Source organism: Malania oleifera, chromosome 3 (assembly GCF_029873635.1).
Source record: "Malania oleifera isolate guangnan ecotype guangnan chromosome 3, ASM2987363v1, whole genome shotgun sequence".
NCBI lineage: Eukaryota > Viridiplantae > Streptophyta > Magnoliopsida > Santalales > Ximeniaceae > Malania > Malania oleifera.
Genome location: NC_080419.1, coordinates 4683127 through 4701411, shown reverse-complemented (window position 1 = coordinate 4701411; position 18285 = coordinate 4683127). Strand labels below are relative to the sequence as shown.

The window sequence follows — 18285 nt, the reverse complement described above, 5'->3', positions numbered from 1 at the left end:
TCTTGACTGTTTGGCTACGGGGCCTCCTCTCTCTCTCTCTCTAAAAAGTTAAATATATGTATTTATAAATTAAGCACCTTAATGATCGTATTAATAAATATTTTTTAATTCTTAATTTTAACAATTTAAAGTCGAAGTCGAATTTTTATTATTATTATTAATATATTTGACCGAAAACATATAATAATATTTTTAGACAGTCTATAAGTTTTTTATATTTTTTATTTGACATTTTAGTGAAATTATATATTTTTAATGTCACAAATTTGGACTTGAAGTGCGAGCACTTCCAATGACATAATTCATTTTATTAAATTGAAAGCTCATAACTCCATTTTTTAATTACGGACATTTATTGAATTGAATTGACTCGAGGGGCATTACTTAAAAAAAAAAACTTAATGGGATAAATTAATTATGCCACTTCAATTTTATTTCTTCATTCCTTCTTTGAAATATGTATTTCTATTTAAGTTGCATTTTGCAACACCGACCAAGTTAAAAACTTACAAGTATAAATTATAATGAAATGAAATACAAATGCACTGTTCAAATTCAGAATTTTTAATTGTGAATTCTTAGAAACGAAAGTATAAATTCTTTAAGATCTCGTTTGGAACTTAAAAAATATGAGGAAAAAGAAAGAAAAATATGAAAAAATTCACTTTTTTATATTTGGTTATCTAGGAAAATTAGAAAGAAAAAAATATTAAAATAATTAATAAAATTTTTATTTTACACTATAATTTCATGTTTTTGTGCTTGAAATTTGCGATTAAAATATGATTTTTTTTTTTTGTAAAAAATTGAATGAAATGCAAAATTAAATTATATTAATTTTAGTTAAATATATAAAATTCTGAAATCTGAAATATTGAAGTTCATAAATTTTTGTCGTAATTGGGGAGCTGCCCTCAGAATTGAACAATTGATGAAGCAAATGTATTAAGGTAGAAAAGATTAAGGTTAAGCTAAGCTCTCATTTGGTGGTGTGCTAAATTTCGTTGGTCCATATTGACTTCCGGCTGAACTCCCTCACCCTCACTGACATTGATTCAGCTTGAAATGAATAAAAATAAAATCATTTTATTTTTCTACCTTTTCTGTTGTTTTCAATATTCCCCAATACGCAGACGTTTTGAATAGCCACTTTCCTTGAATTAGTGCAGAGCATTTAATCGCACAATTTCACTTTGCTTACGTGTATGAGCCAATTCAGCAGCCAAGAAAGAACCAGATGGACCATAAAAATGGGAATGGTGACTCTCGACTCCACATCACTTTCATCCTACTACTTCAAAACTTTCTAAATTTTCGTAAATCTTACTCTCAAATTTTGAACTCATTAACTAAATAAATCGAGTTCGAATGGATCTATACTCAACTTGTTAGACTCACGAGTTGACTCGTTTAATAATTTATGAATCGAATTAATTTATCATGTTATCTACTGATACATTTACTGGTTCATTAATAACTTGTGAACTAATTTGATATTAAGTTCGTGAATTAGTTTGATATCAGGCTTATAAATGAACTTGGTACTAATCGCACTAACTATTTAATATTAAATTTTTTTATTTTAAAATATAATTTTTCTCAAATCATGTTTATTAACTATCAATTAGTTTAATTAGTTTGTAATTTAGTTCGTTTATTAGTTTGAAACGAGTTTCCATCAAGTTGAGTAACTCGATTAATTTATTAATGTGAAATGAGCTCTAATCGAGTCGAATTCGATTTATCTATATACTAAATGAGTCAAATCCGGACAAAAAACTTTAAGCTTGAGTGAAACTCAATCTCAATTCGAGCTCATTTTTAAAAATTATTATAAAAGTGTTTTAAATTAAAATTTTTTTTTCTAATTATGAAAAAAGCCCCACAGTTTACAACTTATTAAGATAAAAGAATTTTTTTTTATACCGTTTACTTGTAAAAGATAAATTTTTAAAAAAATTATAAAAATAATCTATTTATATTGTTTAACATCGCACATGTTTAAAATTTTGAAAATATAAAAATCTTTTAATTATGAAAAATAAATAATTACAAAAAAGAAAATCTATTTTTTAATTTCTCATTATTTAGAAACATAAAATAGATCATACATATAAGTTTTGTGTTGAATTTATATAAAATTGACAATAAATTTTTTACGATATTTATGAAAAGGTTAGGAATTAAGCATCAAGGTTGGTGTTTTGAAAGACTACTTTTAGTGAAAAAGGTAAATATTTTGAATTAGTTTATGCATGTGAGTGGGGATTTTTTTACTAGCCTTTTAAAGAAAGAGCTAGAAAAGAAAATACAATTCTTAAACATTTCCATTCATGAACGAAGCAACTAACCGGGAATTCCAAATCCACCCTCAAGGAAAATGACAGTCATTCATTTTTTCGATTTCCCTTTCCCAGTTAAGTCGGGCAACCAGAAAATTCCTGGAATTCCAATTCTCGGGATACGTAACAACTCGCCTGGTGAATTAGATTATCCACCTCCGGGTCAAGCCCCACCTAACCACCAACCAGTACCCGTCTTCTCTCCCTATCTCTCTTCATAATTTGTATATCAATCAAGTGTGAGCTAACTAACGTGCGCCACGTGACCACCTCTCCCTTCTCCTCTTCTTGTCTGTTCCCTCTCTCTCTCTCTCTCTCTCTCTCTGGGGTTGCTGGACCGTCTTCCACCCTCTCCCCTCTATATAAGCTCGTATCGGCAATTCCGATTTGCGATCATTTGGTTTCTCTCTCTTTTTCTCTCTCTTCCTTCTGATTCCACGAGGTAGACTCTCACCGCGGGTTCAGGTACACGTTTGCTCTGTATTGTGTTTCGATTCACCTGCTTGTGATCTGGATCTGTTTGATTGTTCGTCTGCGTTTCCGATTTGTTTCGAATTCGAGGCAGTTTGCGATTTTCCGCCATTTTCGAGGTGAAATGCTTTGATTTGTCGTGTGTTGGAAAGCTTGAAGCTTTTGATTGTGGCTGCATTATGTGCGAGTGAGGGGGTTTGTTCTGTGGAATTGCTAGGGGCTGGCGTTTTGATGGATATTGAGAGTTTAGGTGTTTTACGGTACATTTGCTTTGATTTGGCTTGAGATCCGCTGCGTGTGTTTTTTTAGTGCTTTTGATGATGGAAGAAAATAGAAATAATCTGTTTATGATTACGTCTTTGTTCGTGTTAGGATTGCGGATCTGATTTATTAATTGATTTTCCTTAAATTTAAATGCAATTGATGCAGTCATTTGTTTGTTTTCCTTTTTTTTCAGTTGTCCAATTTTGACTTGTTGCAAGCAACTGCACAAGTAGTGATGTAATATTAGGAACAGTAAAGTGTGGGCATAAATGATTCTTATGTCAGTGGCAAATACCTTATCTTTTTACAGCTTTAAAAGCAGTGATCATCTCTGAATGGTGATTTCAAACATTTTTTGAAAAGATAAGTTCTAGGATTAGATTATTTGGGCTCACAATAATCGAACCACTGCAATTAATTGTTGACAGTTGAGCCTATCTAGCTCATAATATCACTTATTATCTCTTAAATATTTTGGAGGATGTTTGTGGCTATTCTGAAATTCCAGTTTATTTCTTCTCACTCCTCTAGCAGGGCATTACTCTGTATTGATGAATATTATTGTACATGCTCACAGGTATCTTTGAGTCTACATCATGGCCACAGGACAACTATTCTCCCGGACTACACAGGCATTATTTTACAATTACAAACAACTTCCTATCCAACGGATGCTTGATTTTGACTTTCTTTGTGGTGCGTACAGCTTTCCCGCCCATTTTTCATGGAAATAACCAGTCAGTGCATCTTTGTATTTGTTGAGCCGGTGTTCAGTATTAGTTTACTTATTGTTTTGTGAATTTCCAGGGAGGGAAACTCCTTCGGTTGCTGGTATTATAAATCCTGGTGCTGAGGGTTTTCAAAAACTCTTTTTTGGACAAGAGGAAATTGCCATCCCAGTTCATTCAACGTGCGTCTTTCTAACTGATTCTGTGTCTATATTCATTTTTCTATGATTTGATACCAAAAAGGTTTCTCAGACATGTTTCTAATGCAATAAAATTTATTTGGTCATGTTTGGAATTTAAAACATTTTAGTTTAACGTGATCCTAACACCAACCAGTGTATCCAAATATATATTTGAACTTGCTTTTTTCAAGTGCTTAAAATTTCTTCATTTGGATAATTTCTGCAGCATTGAAGCAGCTAGTGCTGCACATCCTACAGCTGATGTTTTTATAAACTTTGCATCGTTTAGAAGGTAAGTCTGCATTTGTTTTGTTATATGTTGTAGAAGTTCTTTTATAACAACTGCTCAACCATTACCTTGATGTATTTGCAGTGCTGCTGCTTCATCAATGACTGCTCTGAAACAGCCAACCATTAGGGTGGTGGCTATAATAGCTGAAGGTGTTCCTGAGTCAGACACCAAGCAGTTGATTGGGTATGCACGGGCAAACAATAAGGTAAATAAGCGATTTAAAGGTATTTGAGTTACAGATAATTAGAAAATGGAGGAATGACCTCGCCGTAGTTTCTTAGTTCAAAATACAGGAACTGTTTGAGACAGCGTTGGCATCTCCTTTGAGGATGTACTTGGTGTGTCTAGTGCAATCATGTATATAATTTTGTGCTAATGGTGCTTGCAGGTTGTTATTGGTCCAGCAACTGTTGGAGGCGTCCAGGCTGGGGCATTTAAGATTGGTGACACTGCTGGAACAATTGACAATATAATTCAATGCAAGCTCTATAGGCCGGGATCCATTGGTTTTGTCTCCAAATCTGTATGTTGCTGTTTTAGAACATCTTTATCTTCCTGCATTGATAATTTTATACATCATATATCAGTTGTAATTCCTGTCAATGGTTTTGAAATATTTTTCGCATAAATTGTAGACTTTCTTAGAAAGGCTTAGATTATTTTCATCATTTTCTTTTTAGTGGATGGATACTTCTGTATGATGCATTGACCATCCTTAAGTTTTTCCTCTTTCTTTTCAGAAATTGTTTAAAAAAAGAAAAAAAAAGGGGCAGCCCGATGCACAAAGCTCCCGCATATGCGGGGTCTGGGAAAGGAGCGGACCACAATGAGTCTATAGTACGCAGCCTTACCTTACATTTTTGCAAGAGGCTGTTTGCACGCCTTGAACCTGTGACTTCCAAGTCACATAGCGACAACCTTATTGTTGCACTTAAGCTCCCCTTCTCTTTTTAGAAATTGTGTTTAGCATAAATTGTAGAAGTGATTCTCCATGGTTGAATGACTCATAGTGAGGATAGAAACCAAGCTCAATCCACCCTCAATGCCCTAACCATGGGGCTGAGACAACATTGACTTAACCATTAGTTAAAAACCTGAAGGGTTTGAGGATGAATTCAAGTGTTTGTGTGTGTGTGTTTTTAAATATTTAGTTATTTCATTTGCATTTGTCCTAATAAACTGTCTTTTTTTTTTCCCCCTTATTTTGAGGTAGGCTTTTGTTTAGTAGCCCTAGATGCCTATAGATGGAGCTAGAACAATTTTTGTTAGTACATGCTTTAAACCCTATAAAGTTGGAAAAAGATTCTTGTTCTGCTAACTTCCATAATCCTCTTTATTAATATCTCTACTGATTAAAGAATGACCAGGAATTGAAGTTTTTTCTTTCCTATACCATGAACATTATTATTTTAAGAACCTACTCTTGCAGCCTGTAGGGTAATTGTTATGTGGTGGCATAGTTGTCAAATCAAGATTCGAATCATGAATTGAAATCCCCATTTCATGAATCGAGAATTGAATTGAATTGTGAGATTTGATATAAATTGAAAAATCAATTCCAAATGACTTGCATATATGTATAAGTAAATTAGTAAAATACATTGAAATTTCAATAAATATGGATCAAGCATGTTGATAATTAGAATGCTGCTTGCCTTGCAAGAAAGTTTTGTAGGTCTAAATCCTACCATGATTTAATACACTCAAAACATATATAAAGGGAAAAAACTTGCCATAAACAAGATATACCATGATCTAACATTCCACCTCTATCAAGTATAAAGGTAATCTAGTTTCTATGAAACTATAAAACATGTGCTATGCGACTCAAAACTAAAGCACCAAGTCTAAGAGTTCAAGATGCACCAAAAAAAATATATATATATAAGGACCCATGAATATTTTTTTTTATAAAAAAAATTTAACTCTATGTTATTGGTAATAGTTTACTTGTTTAAGAATAAGAATTCATGTGAAAAATAATAAGGTGAAAAATCAAGAAAAAATTAATGAAAAATTGAGATTTGTAGTATTTAAGGGAATGAAGCAATAAAAAACAAAATATTATGGTGTTCCATAAAAATAGTCATTTTTAATTCATGGGCTTCTCTAACAACTACAACAAGAAGAAAAAGCAAATAAAAAACATAAACAGAACTTATTAAAATATAAAAACTAATAAAAGTCATATTTTAAATCTGGAGTCTGGAGAAGCCAGCATGCCAGCCAAAAGCTCGCCCACCTAGTCAACTTTGGTTTTCTTCTCAAGATTTTTTTCCTTCTCTATTTCTTGTTTTCTTCTAATCTTATCCAAATGCAGAAAAGAAAGGTGAATGAGAAGGCCAAAAGACTTCTTTTGTCTCTTTTGGAGGACATAATTAACCTAAAAAACAAATAGAACACCACTGCAACAAAAAAAAAAGTTTAAAAGTCTTTAAGTTGAGTTTTAGAGGAGTCAGACCCGAATCTTACAATTCATACAATTCGATTCAGTTCATCTATTCACCAGGTGAATATGATTCACCTGGATTCACATCCCTCTTCTATTCTCCCGTGAACAGATTTGTGCCTTTCTTGGCACGAGTCATATGATTCAAATGATTCTAACAACCATGTGTAGAGGTAACACTCTGAACCGTGTTTGTAATCCATCCTGTTTGGCTTGGTTGATTACTAAAGGATTTAGCTTCAAATTGCATGGCCATGTTAGAGGTAGAGGTAGTTTACCCTGCAAGCGTACTGAAATAAACTGGACAGAAAATAGACTATGGAAATCTAATTTGCATTTGAAGAGAGGAAATGAAGAAACTGTAACTAACACCTTATGTTATCTTTCATTCATGTATGTAGTATTGTTGAAAAGATTTATAATAACTAGTGCCACTTTTCAGTGTGTATTGTTTTGTTAGGGGTAATAGAGATGCTATGATGCTGTAATGTGTATGGTATTCAATTTGTATAGTGTTCAATGTTGAGAAAATTTTGGATGGAAATGTCTATTTTCTGTTCCAGTATGAAAGTCATGTGCAACTTTAATCAGCAGAGCATTCTGTAACTTAAAACCATACTTGTGTAGCTTGGAAATTTTTACTGTTCATGAAAGAGATCATCTTTCACGATTTGAAAATGAGAATTACAATTGTTTCTGCCCAATTGATGATGTATGCTCTAACTTTTAGCAGAAATTTACTTTCTTAACTTAACAAATCCTGGAAAAAAACTTGTTTAATCTTTTGCATTTAGCGCTGATAGTTGTTACTGTTAACTTTTTCATTTGCAGGGTGGCATGTCTAATGAGCTGTACAACACAGTTGCCCGTGTAACAGATGGAATCTATGAAGGTATCCGTTCATGCTAGCTTCTTTGTTTTATTTTGCCTTCATAGCTGTTTTAATTCATGTGCAGTTAGGTTGAAATATTGTTTGGAACCCATGTAGGTATTGCCATTGGGGGAGATGTGTTCCCAGGTTCCACTCTTTCTGATCATGTTCTGCGATTTAACAATATCCCACAGGTATATCATTAATTTCATTTTGCTCCCATCATGGGCTCCATGTAATAGTTTCATCATATACTTTAGTTTTCGTTAACATTAACAACCATCTATATTATGTGTATCAACCTGTACGGATATCCTTTATACTTATTAATATGCATCATGAATGGCATAAAAATTTAAAATTTGTTGTGTTTCTCAGGATATATTCTTTAGAGGGACCAAAAAAAAGATAGCCATAGTATTGTACTATTTTGCTTTGCAATTTCTATGGTGAAGATAGATCATAGATGTAATTTAGACCATTCTGAATTTCTGAGTAGACTGCAGTTAGTAAAAAAATATTGTTTGTTTCTTAAATTCATAGCACCAATGTCTACCTTTGTGCTTTATAATCTTAATCATCACTTAGATGAGGTCCAAAAGTCCAATTTTTGGCCTTGTTCCTACTTTGGAATTTAATCATGAATGTTTAGTCCTATGCATATCTATCCAGCCATCAATACTTTATATAATGTGAAGCAGCAATATAATGGTTATAGTACCATGATTGTTTCTCATTTTCTGTGGGACTAGTCTCTGTATTTTTTTCATAGTCCTTCTGAAACTTGAATTTCTTATCTGCCTCAGGTTAAGATGATGGTTGTGCTTGGGGAACTTGGTGGCCGAGACGAATACTCCCTAGTTGAGGCCTTGAAACAGGGAAAGATCAATAAACCAGTGGTTGCTTGGGTTAGCGGAACTTGTGCACGGCTTTTTAAATCAGAAGTTCAATTTGGTCATGCTGTAAGTCCCTGAATTGTGTGGGTCTAGTCTATTTCAAGGGCAACATTTCTTATTCTCAAGAGGCAAATTTCCTAATTTTGCTTTATGTCTAAATTAGGGGGCCAAAAGTGGCGGTGAGATGGAGTCTGCACAAGCCAAGAACCAAGCCCTTAGGGATGCTGGAGCTGTTGTTCCCACTTCCTATGAAGCATTTGAAGCTGCAATCAAGGAAACATTTGAGACACTTGTAAGTTCATGACATACCTTGATTATGTTCTGCACTTACCTATATATTTGTATTCTTTCCTATTTCTGTGCTTGGCTATGCATACTTAGAACTCCATCACCATCTTTCATGTTTGGGTGCTTTTCTCTCAGGTTGCACAGGGGAAGATTACACCTGTAAAGGAAGTCAAGCCTCCACAAATCCCTGAAGATCTCAATACTGCTATTAAAAGTGGGAAAGTTCGTGCTCCAACTCATATTATCTCCACCATCTCAGATGACAGAGGTATAGTTTACGTTCATTTATGTTCTTATTTATGTTGGAGTGTTTGATGGCTTGAGCAGAATTTTGATAGCACTGCATTCTTCTTTAATCCCAATTTGCAGGCGAGGAGCCATGCTATGCTGGTGTCCCAATGTCCTCCATAGTTGAGCAAGGTTATGGTGTGGGTGATGTTATTTCTCTATTATGGTTCAAACGCAGCCTTCCCCGTTATTGTACACATTTTATTGAGGTAGGTTTTTGTGACTAAATTCTTTTTCAAAAAATGATTTTTTTGGTCAAATTGTGGTTATTTTGTAATTTTATTTGGTTTAGATGTCTTTTCCTGTTTCCATTTTCCATGGACTAAAAATGTTTTAGTGGTTTCTGAATTTAAAATGATGTCATGTATATATGGCTTTGATCAGATTTGCATCATGTTATGTGCCGACCATGGTCCTTGTGTCTCTGGTGCTCACAACGCTATAGTTACAGCAAGAGCTGGAAAGGACCTTGTTTCCAGCCTTGTCTCAGGTATATTCTAGCCATCTGATGGCTTTTGATTGTTGTGAAACTATCTTTGTCCAAAAGGAATAGATTACCTGGGCGGACCCTGATTTGGAATTGAAAGGGGAAGTGATTGAGCTTTTGAAACAGGTTTGCTTACAATTGGTCCTCGATTTGGTGGGGCCATTGATGATGCTGCTCGATATTTCAAGGATGCTTATGAAAGGGTGAGTTTCCATGTGCATTTCTATGTATATGAGAGAAGAGTTTGTGATTTGGGACTTGATGGTTCGAAGATTCTAAAATTTTATTTACTATGCTCTTCCAGAATCTTTCACCTTACGAGTTTGTTGAGAGCATGAAAAAGAAGGGCATCCGCGTACCTGGAATTGGACACAGGTGCAAAACCTTCATTGATTGCCTGTACTTATTGTTCATATTTTTAATGGCTGGTAGTCAGAAAGTCTGAATTTTGGAAACTATTGTTTACTTTTTGTGGGGAAGGATCAAGAGGGGGGACAACAGAGACAAGAGAGTAGAGCTGCTACAATTGTTTGCACGCACACATTTCCCTTCCGTGAAGTACATGGAATATGCTGTTCAAGTGGAAACTTACACTCTCTCCAAATCAAATAACCTGGTCCTTAACGTAGATGGTGCAATCGGATCCCTTTTCCTGGACCTCCTCGCTGGCAGTGGGATGTTCACCAAGCCTGAGATTGATGAGATTGTCCAGATTGGCTATCTGAATGGGCTCTTTGTGCTTGCACGCTCCATTGGTCTGATTGGGTGAGTTGAGTTTACACTTTCAGTATCATTTTATCCAGACTTCTGTTCAGCTATTTTATAAGTCCCTTATTAATGTCAACCTCATCTAGTGGAATTTAAGGCTTGGTTATGTTGTTGTCAAAACTGTTTTTTTTTTTTGGGGGGGAGAGGTGTCCTAACTATCAGCCTTGTCAGCTTTTGGGCCCGGTTTTTTATCAGGTGATTCCGTTGACGGGGTGTATTTTTTTTTTTGGGAGAGAGGGGGTGGGGGGGGGGGGGTGTTGGGGGATTCCACTTGATTTTGTCTATTAGGCCTGTAGTCGAAATGTTTATGTAAAAATATCATTTCATCTGATCCATTTCCATTTGTTCCAAAATCTCAGGCACACCTTTGACCAGAAGAGATTGAAGCAGCCGCTGTATCGCCACCCATGGGAGGATGTCCTCTACACCAAGTGATTCAGATTTCGCTGTTGAATGCTGGTCTGCTTTCGACATGCAATTTTCCTTTCGAAGCTTTTGAGTCTGCACTCGTCCGGGATGTTTGTTGAGTTATTAGACTAGTGTTTGTACTGTTGTGCTAGAATGGGGCAGGCTGAGCACCTTCTCATTTGTAACCAATTCTTATTATTAGAGAGTTCTCATCATTAATTTAGAAAGTAGGCTCCCCTTTCAATCAAAGCAACCAAGTTCTGCGTGTGAGGAGGAACAAGTAAATGGCTGCTTGCCTGTTCTGTTGGGTGTATAATGTATCTTCAGTTATGCAAAACAAATTTCATCTTTTATATTCCAAAATCCCCAAAACGACAAAAATGATAATATTTTCGGACTGCTTCTGATCGTTCTGGATGGTAAAAATTGGTCAAAATACATGAAAATGCAGTAAAAACACAGAGGCTTGGTTTTGGATAGAGATTCATTTTTTATTTTTGCATTTTATTATTATTTTTAAAATTAAAAGGGCATTTAAAAGTTTAATAAAAAAAATTCAATATTTTTGCTAAGAGGAAGAGTAGTGCAGATTCCTGTGACTGGAGCCCTTAATTTGCCATTCCATGACAATGACCCCTTGTGGTTTTGCGTACCAACAAGATGTAAAATAGGATGGCACATCCACGAAAGGCATGTATGCTGGATGCTGTACCCTTTTTGACTTTTACTCTTCTTTAATCACTTGAACAAGTTAAAATATTCACATTATTGGATTTGGGATTTTGGATAACATGAGACTTTGGAAATTTAAATGTGGGAATTGGGACAATAATTAATGGCAAGAAACAAAAGTTGCAAGCCTCCCTGGTCCCTGCCCACCACAAGGGACTGTTTAGTGGTTCCAATTTTCTATGGTTGAAGGAAAATATTGGGAAGTGGGGCTTGGATAGCTGATAAGTATTTGTCACCATGAGGGCTATACTGTAGGGGCGTGAAATAAAAGTTCAAACCTCCTTTAAAGGGAGTGGAGAGATATTGGCAAAGCTAGATGGCCATTAGCTATTTATGCTGCTTATCTCATCTTCTTTTGAGTCCTAAACCCCTGCGAGATGGTTTAAGACTGGGATTGTTTTTTTTTTTTTTGGGTTTTAGGGTAAGAGGGTGGGAGTGAGCAGGAAAAATCGAACAAATTGAACTAAACTACAAAACCAAATCAAACCAAACCAAACCAAAAAATTAGTTAACCATTTTTTCAGTTCGGAGTCCTTAATTTTCTCGGTTATCGGTTCAGTTTTGATTCGGCCCATTCAATAATCACAAGTAACCGAACCGATATACTATGAATATTCATATAAAAAATATATTATATATAATATCATGTAAAATTTTAATAATTTAAATTTAAAATGTTGTATTAATATGATATTCATGCTTAAATTTTATTTTAAATATTTTAAATTTGCATGTTGATTATTGTGTATAAACAAATATTTTAGTAATTTTAAAATTTTAAATTATACTTAACGATTTGACTTTGTTAACCATTGGATATTGGTCTAAAAACTGGTTATCCTAATTTCTGTTAACCATTTTAACTGGTTCGGTTTCAATTCTCATTTTCTAACGAACCGAAAGTTAGATTCGGTTACTGGTTCGAGGGTAACGGTTCATTTAGCCAAACCATGCCCATCCCTAGTAGGAGGGGGGATTGGGGGATGATTTGGAGAGTTTTGGCTATGATATATCATTACTATCCTTACTAAAAGGAGTAAATTTTATTTATAGCTATTGAAATATTGACTAAATCTTGAGTCATATTAAGGTCATCACATTTTAATTTGTTTCAGTGGTGTCAATAAACTTAACAATGAATTCTAATGTATTCTGTCATCAAGAGACATCCAATTAATACAATAAAAAGTTAAGGTGGACCATGACTTATCTTTTCGGCCTAACAAATTTCTCTAGGTGTTTACTTTTTCTTTTTCTTTTTCTTTATGATCTTCTCTCATCCTCCATGCGCCTAAGCTTTCAAGTACCCATACTTCCTCAAGCGAAAAAAGTGGATAGATGAAACATTACTCTAGTTTTAGAGAAAAGACACCAAAATAATAAATAAAAAAAACACCCAATTATAATTTCATATCAAACATTCAAAATTTTGGAACACAACCTGATACGTTTGGATTCTTTTTTTTTCTTCTTGAAGACCAAAAATAAAAAGCAAAAGAAACTTAAGATCCATAGAGAAGAAGACGGAAATCAAAATTCTTTTTACATGATAAGCATTTTAAATATGGGAATGATATGATTGCTTGACATTTTAAGAATTAATAAAACCTAAACTAGCCTAGCCTAGCCCTCATGAAGTTAACGTAATTTATAAGGTATGAAAGATTTAGTGAAAAACATATTCTTTTCCCCTTAATATTCCATTGTATGATAATCTTTCCATATACATCTCTGTGTTTGTTGTATATCTTTTTAAAACATGATAGAAATACTGATTTTGAAAAAGTTTCATTATGTTTAACTATGCCTTTTTTTTTTTTTATAAAATAAAATTATAATTGCCCATATCCTCCCCCCCCCCCCCCCGGCCCCACGCCTTCCTCACTACCAAATTTAGCTTTCAATACATAATTTTGTGAAGTTTTTTAGTATATTGTAGATTTTATCTTTGCAATTATAATCCTGATGTCTACTTAGCTGCAATTTTAACTTCCCTTAAAAATTGTTAATAATATGGACATCCTTCGTAAAAAAATCAACGAAGAATTTTTTTTATAACAATACAATAAAATAATCTCCTATATCATTGATTAAACCCCTAAGATAGTAACTCAATAATAACTAGATAATGCCTTAATGCTAAAAAAGAAAAGAAAAGAAAACTATGTGCATTATTGAGTGAATTTAAAAAGAAAAAGTTTATATCTCCATTTAGAGCTACTCTTATAAAAAAAAAAAAAAAAATTGCATGTAGAAAAAATAATGCATAGTGCGTGACAGACTCTCCCATTTGATCTCTAACGTCTTTATCAGAGTGATCTTCTTAGTACACATTCGATGTGGAACCGTGACAGACTTTCTCGTCCGATCTTTGATGTCATCGTCAAAATGACTTACACATCTTTATAGGATCTATTATATGATAGTACCCCTAAGGTGGATCCACTCACATGATAGTACCTCCATGGTGACTCTAATACCAAATGTCATGTCTTGTACCCAATTTGGATGAAATTTTGTCCGCTTTGGCCCATTGGATTCATAAGTTGCTCCTATAAAAGATATCTTACATAATTGGAGCCCAGATCGTCTTTATAAACCCATGATCTTTGTAGTACACATTCGATGTGGGATTGTGGCACAAAGTCATGAAAAATGTAACGACTTGTCAATAGTAAAATAAATGAACATGCCAAATAAATTATATTTTTATAACAAATGGTCTACAAGGGGAATTTAATTATTTGAAGAGTTAAAAAACATAGTCTATAAATGAAGGGAAATTTAAGGCCCGTTTGATATCCGTATTATTTCTATTTTTCTATTTTGTTTTTGCATAATAAAGAAAAAGATTATAAAAACGCTTTTGGTTATGTTGCTGGTTGCTTATGTTTCTATTATAAATTCGTTGTTGTTTGCGAAAAAATTAAAAACTAGATTTTATAATTTTCTATTGTTTTGATAATATATTATCAGAAATTTTGATATCCAGAAATAGTTCTTTTAGATTTTTTATATAACTTAAAATTAAAATTAAAATTAAAATTAACATTAAAATTAAATGATCATATAAATTTAAAATAATTAAAATAAAAATATTTATAATTTTTTTTTAAAAAATAATGAAGTCAATAATAAAATATTACTAGTAAGGTCATACTACTCTGTCATTTAATATTTAATAGATCATAATATATGTTTCTTATTTTCTTGATTTTATAATATTTGTAACAATTTAGTATAGATTTTAAAATCTTAAATTTAAATTTATATGAATTTCAACATATTCATTTAAAAATAAAAAAAAATAAAAAAAACGGAGCTGAAAGGTGGCATTTTTTAAAGTGAATTTTTAAGTTTGTCACTGCCAACATGGAGAACACATGTGCACCAATCAACTACTGAACGTTTTTTAAAAAAAATAAAATAAAAATAAATAATATTTTATATTATTTCCCAACACCGCGAGCTCTCCACGGCCACAATTAAAACTTCAGAACAGAGCATGGAAAGACTGAAGGGAAATGACACAGCGCAAGCACAATGGGTCGCCTTCACCTCCCCCTTCCCCTGCCCCTTCCCCAGTTCCCCTTCCGCTTCCCCTTCCCCTTCCCCTGTCCATGACATTACACGCCCAAATATCAAACCCAAAGAACTCTTCTTCGCTCTTGCTCCGGGTCTCTCTTACCAGCCCCTTTGATGGCTACTTCACACTTCACTCCTTCCACCACGATCACTGCTTGAAATCCTCTCTTCTCACACCGGCAGAGGATTTGGGTTCATGGGGGGGTTTCTCCGCCGCTGAAATCGACAAGGACGGAGAATTTCCAAGAAAAACAAAGATTTAGAGAAGACCCAGTTATGGCTTCCGGAAGCAGGGCAACACAATCGCACTCGAACTCCCACTACAATCATCCTCAATCTTCAGCAGCTCACCATGCGGATTCCATCAGCAAAGCCGTCGCACAATTCACCGCTGACGCCCGCCTCCACGCCGTCTTTGAACAGTCCGGCGAGTCCGGTAGGTCCTTCAATTACTCCCAGTCCGTAAAAACCCGTTCCCAATCCGTCTCCGAACACCAAATTACGGCCTACTTGTCCAAAATCCAGAGGGGCGGTCAAATCCAGCCCTTCGGCTGTACGATCGCCGCCGACGACAGCACTTTCAGGGTCGTCGCCTTCAGCGAAAACGCCAGAGAAATGCTGGGTTTAAACCCCCAATCCGTTCCCAGTCTCGAACATCTCGAGATTCTCACAATTGGGACCGATGTTCGCACGATTTTTACTACGTCAAGTAGGGTTTTGCTCGAAAAGGCCTTTGGGGCTCGGGAAATCACCTTGTTGAATCCAATTTGGATTCATTCCAGCAGTTCTGGAAAACCTTTTTACGCGATTTTGCATAGGATTGATGTGGGGATTGTAATTGATTTGGAGCCTGCGAGGACAGAGGACCCTGCCATGTCCATTGCAGGGGCCGTACAGTCGCAGAAGCTTGCAGTCCGTGCAATTTCACGGCTGCAATCGCTTCCAGGCGGTGACGTCAGGCTGTTGTGCGATACTGTGGTTGAGAGTGTGAGGGAGCTTACGGGTTATGATCGGGTTATGGTGTATAAGTTTCATGAAGACGAGCATGGTGAGGTTGTAGCTGAAAGCAAGAGAGAAGATTTGGAGCCTTATATTGGATTGCATTATCCTGCCACGGATATTCCACAGGCATCGAGATTTTTGTTCAAGCAGAATCGAGTTAGGATGATTGTGGACTGCCATGCCACTGCAGTTAGGATAATTCAGGATGAAGGGCTTATGCAGCCTCTGTGCTTGGTTGGTTCAACACTTCGGGCTCCTCATGGCTGCCACGCTCAGTATATGGCAAACATGGGCTCAATTGCCTCTTTAGCCATGGCAGTTATCATTAATGGAAATGAGGAGGAGGGTATTGGTGGGCGAAACCTGACGAGGCTTTGGGGCTTGGTTGTTTGCCATCACACTTCTGCTAGGTGTATTGCATTCCCTCTCCGTCATGCATGTGAGTTCTTAATGCAGGCATTTGGGCTTCAGTTGAACATGGAATTGCAGTTGGCATCACAGTTATCAGAAAAACATGTTTTAAGGACCCAAACTCTCTTGTGTGATATGCTTCTTCGTGACTCTCCTACTGGGATTGTGACCCAAAGCCCTAGCATAATGGACCTTGTGAAGTGTGATGGGGCTGCGCTCTACTACCATGGGAACTATTACCCGCTTGGTGTGTCCCCATCTGAATCCCAGATAAAGGATATTGTGGGGTGGTTGTTGGCCTTCCACCGGGACTCAACTGGTTTGAGTACAGATAGTCTGGCTGATGCCGGATACCCAGGAGCAGCCTCACTTGGTGATGCGGTTTGTGGGATGGCTGTTGCTTATATCACTTCAAAGGATTTTCTATTCTGGTTCAGGTCCCACACAGCTAAAGAGATCAAGTGGGGTGGTGCAAAACATCACCCAGAAGACAAAGATGATGGGCAGAGGATGCATCCTCGTTCTTCGTTCAAGGCATTTTTGGAGGTGGTAAAGAGCCGAAGTTTGCTGTGGGAGAATGCAGAAATGGATGCTATTCATTCTTTGCAGCTTATTCTGCGAGACTCTTTCAGAGGTGCTGAGGGAAGCAGTTCTAAGGCTGTTATACAAGCCCAGCCAGGGGATGTAGAGTTGCCAGGGATGGATGAGCTCAGCTCTGTTGCAAGGGAAATGGTAAGGTTGATAGAGACTGCAACAGCACCCATATTTGCTGTAGATGTTAATGGTTGCATAAATGGCTGGAATGCAAAGGTCGCGGAGTTGACAGGGCTTTCAGTTGAGGAAGCTATGGGAAAGTCCTTGGTTCATGATCTTGTTTATAAGGAATCTGAAGAGATAGTCGATAAGCTTCTTTATCGTGCTTTGAGAGGTAGGCCCTATATATCTAATAGTTATTTTCTTGCTAATTTGCAAAGTTCATTGTGGGTGTGTTTGACCATTCTTGCTATTCAGGTTTCATTTCTAATGAGGTGACAAATGTGCCCTTCAGAATTAAATAATTGCAGAAAAGGTCTTGATTTTATTACAAAAAATTAATGTCATAGCCAATAAAAATGAGAGTTGAAAATGAGGCCGTGTTACAAATCCTGTTGATGATCATATACATTGTGTGGGAAAAAACCATTTTGATGCTATGAAAAACATATGCACGTGCTATAACCAATTGGGACAATTTGTTCGCATTAACCAAACGCCCTCTAAGGTTGTAAGTCAATGGATGCAGATTTCTTTAACTTTGCAATTTATATGAAAAGAATACAAGATTAACTAACTCTTGACAAGAGTACAAGATTAATTAACTCTTGGAAGTCATAAAAAAAAAACAATATGGTTGCACCTTTATATTGGTAGAACATATGCCTTCACAATTTCATGTTGCTAGAATTTATGCATGTAAACATCAATGAGAGGGTGATCATTTTAATATTTATATTCCCTTTTAAATATTGTTTAACAAAAAAAACTGAAGTTCATGATCTATTTTTTCCCTCCTTTATTGTGTGGGTGATGTGCTCTATTTTGATATTGAGCATGTTATAAGCGATGCAACTAGGGCATTGTCACCAAATGCCATCTGTCCTGCCTAAGTATTAGGTGCCTGATGCAGCTCCCTCAACAATAAACTTATTTCTCCATGAGAGTGCTGGTAACACAAAACTGTCTTAAACAAAAGGAAATTGATAAAAATAATTGAATCCCATTTCCAAAGGTGTCATTATTCCAGTTCCAGTATATGTTATTTGTGAATCGATATGAATGGAA

At 35.5% G+C, this 18285-nt stretch overlaps 2 protein-coding genes across 4 annotated transcripts in view; both read left to right on the top strand.

Annotated features, from left to right (window-relative positions):
• The first annotated feature begins 2435 nt into the window (after positions 1-2435).
• On the top strand, positions 2436-11097 carry LOC131151888 (ATP-citrate synthase beta chain protein 2). 2 transcript variants are annotated; one of them, XM_058103351.1, is made up of 17 exons: positions 2436-2807; positions 3655-3773; positions 3885-3987; positions 4214-4279; positions 4361-4484; positions 4668-4802; positions 7560-7620; positions 7717-7793; positions 8406-8561; positions 8659-8787; positions 8919-9051; positions 9153-9280; positions 9456-9561; positions 9685-9761; positions 9863-9933; positions 10039-10323; positions 10686-11097. In XM_058103351.1, exons 2-17 carry the CDS (start codon positions 3674-3676, stop codon positions 10759-10761), a joined length of 1827 nt encoding a protein of 608 aa, XP_057959334.1. In that variant the 5' UTR covers positions 2436-2807; positions 3655-3673; the 3' UTR covers positions 10762-11097. The 2 variants fall into 2 exon arrangements, with proteins under 2 accessions (XP_057959334.1, XP_057959333.1); XM_058103350.1 differs by having other exon boundaries at positions 2606-3073.
• A 3840-nt stretch (positions 11098-14937) lies between these two features.
• LOC131151728 (phytochrome B-like) overlaps positions 14938-18285 on the top strand; it is a 44984-nt gene continuing 41636 nt past the window's right edge. Inside the window, exon 1 of one of the 2 annotated variants that reach the window (XM_058103120.1) lies at positions 14938-17392. In XM_058103120.1, the coding sequence (XP_057959103.1) occupies positions 15328-17392 (2065 nt within the window). In that variant the 5' untranslated portion in view covers positions 14938-15327. The remainder of the gene's footprint in view (positions 17393-18285) is intronic. The other variant, XR_009135752.1, reaches the window with a different exon arrangement.